Raw genomic sequence first — 12,064 nt, 5'->3', positions numbered from 1 at the left:
CCCCCCTCTCCCCCAGAGAAAAGCAGACAGCCCCCCCCCTCCCCCAGAGAAAGCAGACAGCCCCCCCCCTAGAGAAAGCAGACAGCCCCCCCCCAGAGAAAGCAGACAGCCCCCCCCCCCTCTCCCCCAGAGAAAGCAGACAGCCCCCCCCTCCCCCAGAGAAAGCAGACAGCCCCCCCCCCTAGAGAAAGCAGAAAGGCCCCCCCCTCCCCCGAGAAGCAGACAGCCCCACCCCTCCCCCAGAGGAAGCAGACAAGCCCCCCCCTCCCCAGAGAAAGCAGACGCCCCCCCCCCTCCCCCAGAGAAAGCAGACAGCCCCCCCCTAGAGAAAGCAGACAGCCCCACACCCCTAGAGAAAGCAGACAGCCCCACACCCCTAGAGAAAGCAGACAGCCCCACACCCCTAGAGAAAGCAGACAGCCCCACACCCCTAGAGAAAGCAGACAGCCCCCCCCTAGAGAAAGCAGACAGCCCCCCCCTAGAGAAAGCAGACGGCCCCCCACCTAGAGAAAGCAGACAGCCCCCCCCCCCCTAGAGAAAGCAGACAGCCCCACCCCCCTAGAGGGAGGCAGACACCACAACCCCCTAGGAGGACGCAGACAGCCCCCCCCCCCGAGAAAGCAGACAGCCACCCCCCCCCGAGAAAGCAGACAGCACCCACCCCGAGAAGAAAGCAGGACAGGCCCCCCCCTCTCCCCCAGAGAAAGCAGACAGCCCCCCCCTCCCCCCAGAGGAAGCAGACAGCCCCCCCCCCCCCCCCAGAGGAAGCAGACAGCCCCCCCTCCCCCTAGAGGAAAGCAGACAGCCCCCCCCCCTAGAGAAAGCAGACAGCCCCACCCCCCCAGAGAAAGCAGACAGCCCCCACCCCCCCAGAGAAAGCAGACAGCCCCACCCCCCCAGAGAAAGCAGACAGCCCCACCCCCCTAGAGAAAGCAGACAGCCACCCCCCCCTAGAGAAAGCAGACATCCCCCCCCCCCCAGAGGAAGCAGACATCCCCCCCCCCCAGAGAAAGCAGACAGCCCCCCCCTAGAGAAAGCAGACAGCCCCCCCCCTAGAGAAAGCAGACAGCCCCCCCCTAGAGAAAGCAGACAGCCCCCCCTAGAGAAAGCAGACAGCCCCCCCCTAGAGAAAGCAGACAGCCCCCCCTAGAGAAAGCAGACAGCCCCACCCCCCTAGAGAAATCAGACAGCCCCCCCCCCCCTAGAGAAAGCAGACAGCCCCCCCCCCAGAGGAAGCAGACAGCCCCCCCCCCAGAGAAAGCAGACAGCTATGATCCCTTATTGATGTCGCCTGTTAAATCCACTTCAATCAGTGTAGATGAAGGGGAGGAGACAGAATGCCAAGAGTACAAAGCTGTCATCAAGGCAAAGGGTAGGTACTTTGAAGAATCTTAAAAATATAAAATATATTTTGATTTGTATGTGTTATTTCATAGTTATTTCCACAATGTAGAAAATGGTCAAAAGAATATAAAAAACCTAGGAATGAGTAGATATGTCCAAACTTTTGACCGGTGCTGTATAATTCAACATTTAGAGATCACTATGAGGATGTGTCGACGTGAAATATCCACATAACAAACAAAAGAAATCAGTGATGGTCAAGATGATTAGGTGGCCGTGATGGTTTGAGGGACAGATTGGGAATTTAACCAGGACACCAGGGGTTAATACCCCTACTCTCACGATAAGTACCATGGGATATTTAATGACCACAGAGAGTCAGGACACCCATTTGACATCCCATCCAAAAGACAGCACAATACACAGGGCAATGTCCCCAATCACTGCCCTGGGGCATTGGGATATTTAGACCAGAGGAAAGAGTGCCTCCTACTGGCCCTCCAACACCACTTCCAGCTGCATCTGGTCTCCCATCCAGGGACTGACCAGGACCAACCCTGCTTAGCTTCAGAACCAAGCCAGCAGTGGGATGCAGGGTGGGATGCTGCTGGCTAAAATGCGTGGAATAAAATTGGATTAGATTACTAATATTTCAAAAAATATATAAATATATATAATTATTTAACTTTTAACTAAGTCAGTTAAGAACAAATTGTTATTGAGGATGACGTCCTACCTAATACTGGAGAGCAAGGGGGGGGGGGGGGGGAGAAGGATGTGTGTGTATATTGTGTGTGCCAAACAGGTGCTGTTAGATTACACGATCATTTCAGACTGTCTGGAACAAATGTAAACACTAAATAAATGAAAAGCGTACCAGAGAGAGAGTTGTAAAAACAGGTCATTTTTTTTTATTTTGTAAAGCTTTTATTACAGCCAAGATAAAAAAAACAAGTCGCATGCATTTGTGAATGAAATGGAACAGTTGATATATCGTATACGGTAATTATTCAAGGGTCGTCTTTGTTATTTTATAACTAAAAAATGCTTTTTAAACCATGAATGACTCATATGCTGTGTGATTACATGAACAAATAAATGACTGATACAGTAGTTTATATTACACGAAGTATTGCAATATAAGGCCTAAGTAAGTTATGGTATAGAGACTAAACAGGATGTGCTCCTAAGGCCTACAACTCAACGGTGGTTATACAAGGCTGCTGTACTAAACCTACTAAAGATAATGACATTACTTTATAATAATCATAATAATAACAATATGGAGATCAAGAAAGAGGGTTATTATTAATATGATATTTTGGGACAATTTGGAACAATTTAAAACACTAAATAAATTCTAAGTAAAAACCAGAGAAGCTGTTCTATGGAAACTTTTAACGCACAGTAAAGCAAATATCTTTTTAAAATTAGGGATGCACGATATATTGGTGAACATATTGGAATCGGACGATATTAGTTAAAAATTCCAACATCGTTTTTTAACATCGGCGTTAACTTGTTGGGGATAGGGGGCAGTATTTGCACAGCCGGATAAAAAACGTACCCAATTTAATCTGGTTACTACTCCTGCCCAGTAACTAGAATATGCATATAATTGTTTGATTCGGATAGAAAACACCCTAAAGTTTCTAAAACTGTTTGAATGGTGTCTGTGAGTATAACAGAACTCATTTGGCAGGCAAAAACCTGAGAAGGTTTCATGCAGGAAGTGGCCTGTCTGACAAGGTGTTGTTGTTCTTGCTTCTGTTTATTGAAGAGTCAGGATCTTAGCTGTAACGTGACACTTCCTACGGCTCCAATAGGCTCTCAGAGCCCGGGAAAAACCTGAACGATGACGAGGCAGCCTCTGGCTGAAACACATTATCGCCTTTGCCAAGTGGCCCATCAGAGGACAAAGGGCTTAGGCTCGTGCCCGAGTCGACCCAGTGATATATTTTCTTTCGGCTGTTTACCTAATTGCAGATTCCCGGTCGGAATATTATTGCTTTTTTTACGAGAAAAATGGCATAAAAATTGATTTTAAACAGCGGTTGACATGCTTCGAAGTACGGTAATGAAATATTTAGAAATCTTTTGTCACGAAATGCGCCGTGCGCACGACTGTTATTTACCATTGGGATAGTGTCTAGAACGCACGAACAAAACGTCGCTGTTGGAACATAACTATGGATTATTTTGGACCAAACCTACATTTGTTATTGAAGTAGAAGTCCTGGGAGTGCATTCTGACGAAGAACACCAAAGTTAATCAAACTTTTCTAATAGTAAATCTGACTTTGGTGAAGGCTAAACTTGGTGGGTGTCTAAATAGCTAGCCCTGTGATGCCGGGCTATCTACTTAGAATATTGCAAAATGTGCTTTCACAGAAAAGCTATTTTAAAATCGGACATATCGAGTGCATAGAGGAGTAATGCATCTATAATTCTTAAAATAATTGTTATGCTTTTTGTGAACGTTTATCGTGAGTAATTTAGTAAATTGTTAGTAAATTCGCCGGAAGTTTGCGGGGGGTATGCTAGTTCTGAACGTCACATGCTAATGTGAAAAGCTGGTTTTTGATATAAATATGAACTTGATTGAACAAAACATGCATGTATTGTATAACATAATGTCCTAGGTGTGTCATCTGATGAAGATCATCAAAGGTTAGTGCTGCATTCAGCTGTCTTCTGGGTTTTTGTGACATTATATGCTAGCTTGAAAAATGGGTGTCTGATTATTTCTGGCTGGGTACTCTGCTGACATAATCTAATGTTTTGCTTTCGTTGTAAAGCCTTTTTGAAATCGGACAGTGTGGTTAAATTAACGAGAGTCTTGTCTTTAAATAGCTGTAAAATAGTCATATGTTTGAGAAATTGAAGTAATAGCATTTCAAAGGTATTTGAAAATCGCGCCACAGGATTCAACTGGCTGTTACGTAGGAGGGACGAATTCGTCCCGCCGGTCCTAGAGGTTAAACTAGATGTCCAAACTACCGTGCGTACTTATATAGCGTAGGTACATGACGTAATGACGCCATGTTAAATTTGGCGCTACACGTCCAACACAGCATTCCTAACCTCGCCCACAATGTCTGCTGTGTGGATCAAGCAGTCAACAAGTCGAGCAGTCATTTGAAAAAGTAAGAACATTTCAGAGATACAACTAAAAAAAGGTGAAATTCATTAACACCAAGATAATGGAACTCATTGCCCTTGACAAATCAACCCGTTCTCTGTCGTGGTTGATGTTGGCTTCCGCCGACTGGTCGAGCACCGGTACACACTAAACGTTACCAAGTGCGCTATTGTTCAGATGTTGCCCTACCGGAGTTACACAGTAATAGCGTCACTGCTATTAGCTTCACGACATACATACTATGGAACGCCGTTTGGGTCTTTACGTGTCAAAAAAGACAGTAGCACTGACAAAGCAGGTACAAAAAAAGTCTGCAAACAAGCAAACACCGGCCACGAACGATGTGTTTACAATACCACGATATCTGTATCGGCCAAAAAATGTCATATTGGTGCATCACTATTAAAAATAGCAAAATTTGTTAAATTGTTTATCCGACATTTTGTTGTTCCGTAAGGCTTGGAGCTCATGGAATTAGTAGGCTATTAAAGAAAAACTCAAACAGGCAACAGCAGCAAGATCCGTCTTATTTCTGTAGATATATATGGATGATTTATAGAGCCAGGGCACATTTAACAGTTAAGCTATTGATTATAGACCTAATTAAGTTGGGAGTTTCTTCTCGCCTGACAATTAAGGCAACAGCTGTTTTCTCTTCTCCTAAATCCACTGCTGCCTCCGCCGCATTGTTCTCAACACCAATTTGCAGGTTAACTTTGCTTATTATGCACATAGCAACATGGTCTAGGAAAAGTTACCAATTCAACAGTGGACTGATGTTTCAGAACTGCAGACAGCGACCGCTATCAAACACAGGAGAAAAAGCATTTGATATAAAAGTATATATATATATTTTTTTAATTAGTGTTGCACCATTGTCCTTAATCATATTCAATATCAGTAGCACGTCTAACAGTGATGGACTGTGCCACCCCCACGGCCTCCACAATGGATCAGTCCACTCAGACAGGTGTCTTGTTCACCATTGCATTTTAACTGAAGAAACCTCGATCGACCAACAGCTTATCGACTAAATGGGGTCAGCCCTACACGCTTCTATATAAAAACCCAGCAATATGGTTTATTTTGGAAGCTTACCTACTGTACTATATAAATAGCTCTGCAGAGGCATAGCCAGAAATTTGTTAGTGGGAGGGCCTGCAGAGATTTGGATGGGCCAACATTTGTAATAATAATAAATTTTGTTTTGCTTTTGCTCAATCTGAATGGGTGGGCCTGGCAGGACCTGGCTCCCCAGTTGGTGGGCCTGTGCCCACCCAGGTCTACGCCCCTGCTGCCTAGGCTAGTCAGCTAGGAGACTTTTCAACAACATGTGGATGTCGTCTTTGCACAAACATACAGGTCATCTATCTAGATGTACATAGGAGTCTCAGTCTGTACGTTGCATTGGTACTTTTCCAATGTTGACATTAGGTGTAGCTATCGATTAAATACAAATATGATACGGCTTCCACGTTGTCAAATGGATACGGGGGGTGGGGCTAAACTGTTTCCTGGGTAACAGACTAAATTCCACGGATTAAGGAAGTTCATAATGAACGTGACCAAGCTCGCGTGGCGCTGAGACCAAGCTCGCGTGGCGCTGAGACCAAGCTCGCGTGGCGCTGAGACCAAGCTCGCGTGGCGCTGAGACCAAGCTCGCGTGGCGCTGAGACCAAGCTCGCGTGGCGCTGAGACCAAGCTCGCGTGGCGCTGAGACCAAGCTCGCGTGGCGCTGAGACCAAGCTCGCGTGGCGCTGAGACCAAGCTCGCGTGGCGCTGAGACCAAGCTCGCGTGGCGCTGAGACCAAGCTCGCGTGGCGCTGAGACCAAGCTCGCGTGGCGCTGAGACCAAGCTCGCGTGGCGCTGAGACCAAGCTCGCGTGGCGCTGAGACCAAGCTCGCGTGGCGCTGAGACCAAGCTCGCGTGGCGCTGAGACCAAGCTCGCGTGGCGCTGAGACCAAGCTCGCGTGGCGCTGAGACCAAGCTCGCGTGGCGCTGAGACCAAGCTCGCGTGGCGCTGAGACCAAGCTCGCGTGGCGCTGAGACCAAGCTCGCGTGGCGCTGAGACCAAGCTCGCGTGGCGCTGAGACCAAGCTCGCGTGGCGCTGAGACCAAGCTCGCGTGGCGCTGAGACCAAGCTCGCGTGGCGCTGAGACCAAAGCTCGCGTGGCGCTGAGACCAAGCTCGCGTTGGCGCTGAGACCAAGCTCGCGTGGCGCTGAGACCAAGCTCGCGTGGCGCGGAGACCAAGCTCGCGTGGCGCTGAGACCAAGCTCGCGTGGCGCTGAGACAAGCTCGCGTGGCGCTGAGACCAAGCTCGCGTGGCGCTGAGACCAAGCTCGCGTGGCGCTGAGACCAAGCTCGGCGTGGCGCGTGAGACCAAGCTCGCGTGGCGCTGAGACCAAGCTCGCGTGGCGCTGAGACCAAGCTCGCGTGGCGCTGAGACCAAGCTCGCGTGCGCTGAGACCAAGCTCGCGTGGCGCTGAGACCAAGCTCGCGTGGGCGCTGAGACCAAGCTCGCGTGGCGCTGAGACCAAGCTCGCGTGGCGCTGAGACCAAGCTTTGTGGGAGACTCTAGCTCCGGGCCAAGCTCGCGTGGCGCTGAGACCAAGCTTTGTGGAATCTAGCTCCGACTACGTCGCCCAAGGTCAACACTTCATTTTCTTTCAAATTATGAAAACGCCCACCTTCTACCCATGTTTGTCCCCCTGTAGTTGCATGCAATTCTTTGTTTTCTGAAATCCATACTTTTTAAATAAAACGTTCATCAAAACAAATTTATTTGTCACATACACATGGTTACCAGGTGTTAATGCGAGTGTAGTGAAATGCTTGTGCTTCTAGTTCCGACCGTGCGGTAATATCTAACAAGTAATATAACCTAACAATTTCACAACAACTACCTTATACGCACAAGTGTAAAGGAATGAATAAGAATATGTACATAAATATATGGATGAGTGATGGCTGAACGGCATAGGCAAGATGCAGTAGATGGTATAGAGTACAGTATATACATATGAGATGAGTAATGTAGGGTATGAAAACATATGTGGCTAGTGATAAATTAATTACATCAATTTTCCCATTATTAAAGTGGCTGGTGATGAGTCAGTATGTTGGCAGCAGCCTCTCTGAGTTAGTAATGGCTGTTTAACAGTCTGATGGCCTTGAGATAGAAGCTGTTTTCCAGTCTCTCAGGTCCCAGCTTTGATGCACCTGTACTGACCTCGCCTTCTGGATGATAGCGGGGTGAACAGGCAGTGGCTCGGGTGGTTGTTGTCCTTGATGATCTTTTTGGCCTTCCTGTGACATCGGGTGCTGTAGGTGCCATGGAGGGCAGGTAGTTTGCCCCCGGTGATGCGTTCAGCAGACCACACTACCCTCTGGAGAGCCTTCCGTTTATGGGCGGAGCAGCTGCCGTACCAGGCGGTGATACAGGATGCTCTTGATTGTGCATCTGTAAAGGTTTGTGAGTGTTTTTGGTGACAAGTCAAATTTCTTCAGCCTCCTGAGGTTGAAGAGGCGCTGCTGCGCCTTCTTCACCACGCTGTCTGTGTGGGTGGACCATTTCAGTTTGTCCGTGATGTGTACGCCGAGGAACTTAGAACTCTCCACCCTCTCCACTACTGTCTCGTCGATGTAGATGGGAGCTGCTCCCTCTGCTGTTTCCTGAAGTCCACGATCATCTCCTTTGTTTTGTTTTGTTGACGTTGAGTGAGAGGTTATTTTCCTGACACCACACTCCGAGGGCCCTCACCTCCTCCCTGTAGGCCGTCTCGTCGTTGTTGGTAATCAAGCCTACCACTGTAGTGTCGTCTGCAAACTTGATGATTGAGTTGGAGGCATGCTTGGGCATGCAGTCATGGGTGAACAGGGAGTACAGTAGAGGGCTGAGAACGCACCCTTGTGGGGACCCAGTGTTGAGGATCAGCAGGGTGGAGATGTTGTTGCCTACCCTCACCACCTGGGGGGCGGCCCGTCAGGAAGTCCAGGACCCAGTTACACAGGCCGGGGTCGAGACCCAGGGTCTCGAGCTTAATGACAAGTTTGGAGGGTACTATGGTGTTAAATGCTGAGCTATAATCAATGAACAGCCTTCTTACATGGGTATTCCTCTTATCCAGATGGGTTAGGGCAGTGTGATGGCGATTGCGTCGTCTGTGGACCTATTGTGGCGGTAAGCAAATTGGAGTGGGTCTAGGGTGTCAGGTAGGGTGGAGGTGATATGGTCCTTGACTAGTCTCTCAAAGCACTTCAAGATGACGGAAGTGAGTGCTACAGGGCGGTAGTCATTTAGCTCAGTTACCTTCGCTTTCTTGGGAACAGGAACAATGGTGGCCCTCTTGAAGCATGTGGGGACAGCAGACTGGGATAAGGATTGATTGAATACGTCTGTAAACACATGATCCGAGGACGCGCCCGGGGATGCCGTCTGGGCCTGCAGCCTTGCGAGGGTTAACAAGTTTAAATGTTTTACTCACGTTGACTACAGTGAAGGAGAGATTGCAGGTTTTGGTAGCGGGCCGTGTTAGTGGCACTGTATTGTCCTCAAAGCGAGCAAAGAAGTTGTTTAGTTTGTCTGGGAGCAAGGCATCGTGGTCCGCGACGGGGCTGGTTTTTCTTTTGTAGTCAGTGATTGACTGTAGACCCTGCCACATACCACCACCGACTGTTTGCTCATTGCTGTTGCTCTAAGATGGCAAACCTTCCAATGCTTTACTTAGTTATCAACCAAGTGACTAAATAAATACAAGTTAGGTAGCTAGTTATAGGTAGTTGAGACCAGGCTTTGGTAACTAGCTATAGGCTATAGGTAGTTGAGACCAGGCTTTGGTAGCTAGCTAAAGGCTATAGGTAGTTGAGACCAGGCTTTGGTAGCTAGCTATAGGCTATAGGTAGTTGAGACCAGGCTTTGGTAGCTAGCTAAAGGCTATACCTAGCTACCACCACCCACCAACGTTGGCTAACGTCACCAGCAGCGTACGTAACCAACGTCGCAGAGAGTATTTAGCAAGAACACGTAAAAATTCAGAGTAACCCGTTAACTAGCTAGCTAAAGTTAGCCTGAAGTTAGCTAGCTAGACGGGACCATTTGTGATATAGCTAACTGACGCAGCTAGCTGGCTAAGTCACCAGCCAAACATTAAGCTGAACGACAAATACTACCTAGTTAGGTGTTACTGGCACTGATATTATAAAGACTGATACAGTATCCAATTAAAAATGAAAAAGAAAAAAAAGTTAGCCAGTCATATTGGTTAGCTAGCTCGTAGCTAGCTGTTAGTTATGTAAACACGAACGCAGCGAGATTGGATATGACGCTTCATAGCACCCCTAGAAATGCAGAGTTGGTAACATCAGTTAACTACTTGTTTTTCCTGTGTATTTCAGCCAACCAGCTAGTTAACGTTAGGTAACTACTACATACGAATATAGCTAGCTAGCAACAGAGTTGGCTAGCAAGAAAAAAAAGAGCGAAAAAAAACCTCTAACTAGTGTTGGTCCGTCTCAGAATTGGCTAATCGAATTTGTTAGTTAGCAGGCTAGCTAACTTCACCCATCACACAAACACACAGCTAACTGAACCAACTTTAGCATGCTAGCTAGGTGATGCTATCTTGTCGTGTGTATATATATATATATACATCGAGGGCCTTACCAGCATTCTGATCTCGGGGCCAGAGGTAATATGTAGCTGGGATGACGATGAGTCCAACGAAGGACGTTAGAAAATAGAAAAATGTATTGCCGCTGTCATCGTACTGAAACTGTTGCCCGGCCATTTCGTCGCGGGGCGTTTAAGGTTTCCCCCTGATTCTCCACCGCTATACCTTCCCGATCAAGCCCAGTATGTATGACTTGACACACACACACCACTGATCAGGTACCAGCTAGCATAGGGCCAAAACAGCGCGATGCTACGAGAGAACGGAGTACGTGGTTTACGCATGCGCAGTGGGTTAGTCTCTGCTTCCGTTCTTCTTCTTCGTCTGTGGAACTTCCGGGAACTTGTCCCTAATTGTTATGCTTCCACCTAGTGGTTAGTATTGGATATTACTTCCGGCCTTGGAACTGTACTAGGCTACTAAACTAGATGGGATAGAGTTTTTGTCAAAGTTTTGGTACATTTTCTCTAACCCTTTTCCTAACCTTAACCTAATTCTCCTAACCTGTTGCGTAACTTCTAAACCTGCTACGTAAAGTCCCATTTGACAAAAGCTGTATACCTTCTCTTAATGCCTGCTACGTTAGGTTAGCACTGTACTGAACCACAGTTTATAATAGGCAATACTGTCTATAATAAACCCATCAAATCTAATGACTTAGATAGAATGTAAAGTCAGGAACAATATATGTTTATTTTCAGACGTTTTAAATTGTTGTTGTTGTCTTCTGTCTTCTAATTCAAATGATCAGCATCATGTTCATCAAAGTGACCAATTTCATATTCAGGCATTCAAGAATTAGAAACGTCATTGTATTACAATATGAAATTAGATGCTCTTTACAATTTTTCTTTGATGATCTTTCAAGTTGAGTTTACTACTTCTAAAAGCATTGGATTGGTGGAGGCATGGGGTAGACCTGTGGTTCTCAACCCAGGGTAACTTGGCCTATCCACAGGGGGTACAAAATGTAGTCCTAATATATGCATGAACTGTTTCGGATGGGAAGCATGCGGACACCTTAAGATATTTAAGGCCATAGGCTTACTGGCCTTTTTATTTATATATTTTTTATTTAATTTAACCTTTTATTTAACTGGGCAAGTCAGTTAAGAACAAATTCTTATTTACAATGACGGCCTACCAGAAGGCAAAAGGCCTCCTGCGGGGACGGGGGCTGGGATTAAAAATAAATAAAATATAAATATAGGACAAAACACACATCACAACAAGAGAGACAACACAACACTACATAAAGAGAGACCTAAGACAACATAGCAAGGCAGCAACACATGACAACACAGCATGGTAGCAACACAACATGACAACGACATGGTAGCAACACAACATGGTAGCAGCACAAAACAGGGTACAAACATTATTGGGTATAGACAACAGCACAAAGGGCAAGAAGGTAGAGACAACAATACATCACGCAAAGCAGCCACAACTGTCAGTAAGAGTGTCCATGATTGAGTCTTTGAATGAAGAGATTGAGATACAACCGTCCAGTTTGAGTGTTTGTTGCAGCTCGTTCCAGTCACAAGCTGCAGCAAAATGAAAAGAGGAGCGACCCAGGGATGTGTGTGCTTTGGGGACCTTTAACAGAATGTGACTGGCAGAATGGAACGGCCTTAAGTGCACATGAGAAAGTACTTCAGGGGTACTCCGGGCAGAGCAAAATGTAGTTGGTGGTACAGTAACCAAAAAAGGTTTAGAACCACTGGGCTGCACTCAAGAGGAAGTTTACACCATATTTCTTTTACCAGTCATTTAGTTTCAAATCAGTGAAGGGAAGTGAACAAGTGATCACTATGGGAGGAAGCGTGGCCAATGATTGGGACGTAACCAATGTTATTTCCCTCTACGTATAACGGGAGAACCTCCTTTCCTCCGTCCTCTCCTC

At 46.8% G+C, this 12,064-nt stretch overlaps 1 protein-coding gene across 2 annotated transcripts in view; it reads right to left on the bottom strand.

Annotated features, from left to right (window-relative positions):
• The window catches only part of sec63 (SEC63 homolog, protein translocation regulator), a 35,276-nt gene extending 24,835 nt beyond the window's left edge, over positions 1-10,441 (bottom strand). Inside the window, exon 1 of one of the 2 annotated variants that reach the window (XM_029689287.1) lies at positions 10,152-10,441. In XM_029689287.1, coding sequence (XP_029545147.1) covers positions 10,152-10,275 — 124 coding nt within the window. In that variant the 5' untranslated portion in view covers positions 10,276-10,441. The remainder of the gene's footprint in view (positions 1-10,151) is intronic. The other variant, XM_029777043.1, reaches the window with a different exon arrangement.
• Positions 10,442-12,064: the final 1,623 nt, after the last annotated feature.

The sequence above is a fragment of the Salmo trutta genome, chromosome 1 (assembly GCF_901001165.1).
Source record: "Salmo trutta chromosome 1, fSalTru1.1, whole genome shotgun sequence".
Taxonomy (NCBI): Eukaryota; Metazoa; Chordata; class Actinopteri; order Salmoniformes; family Salmonidae; genus Salmo; species Salmo trutta.
Note: the sequence above shows the minus strand (reverse complement) of the source record. Positions and strands in the feature narration are given on the sequence as shown.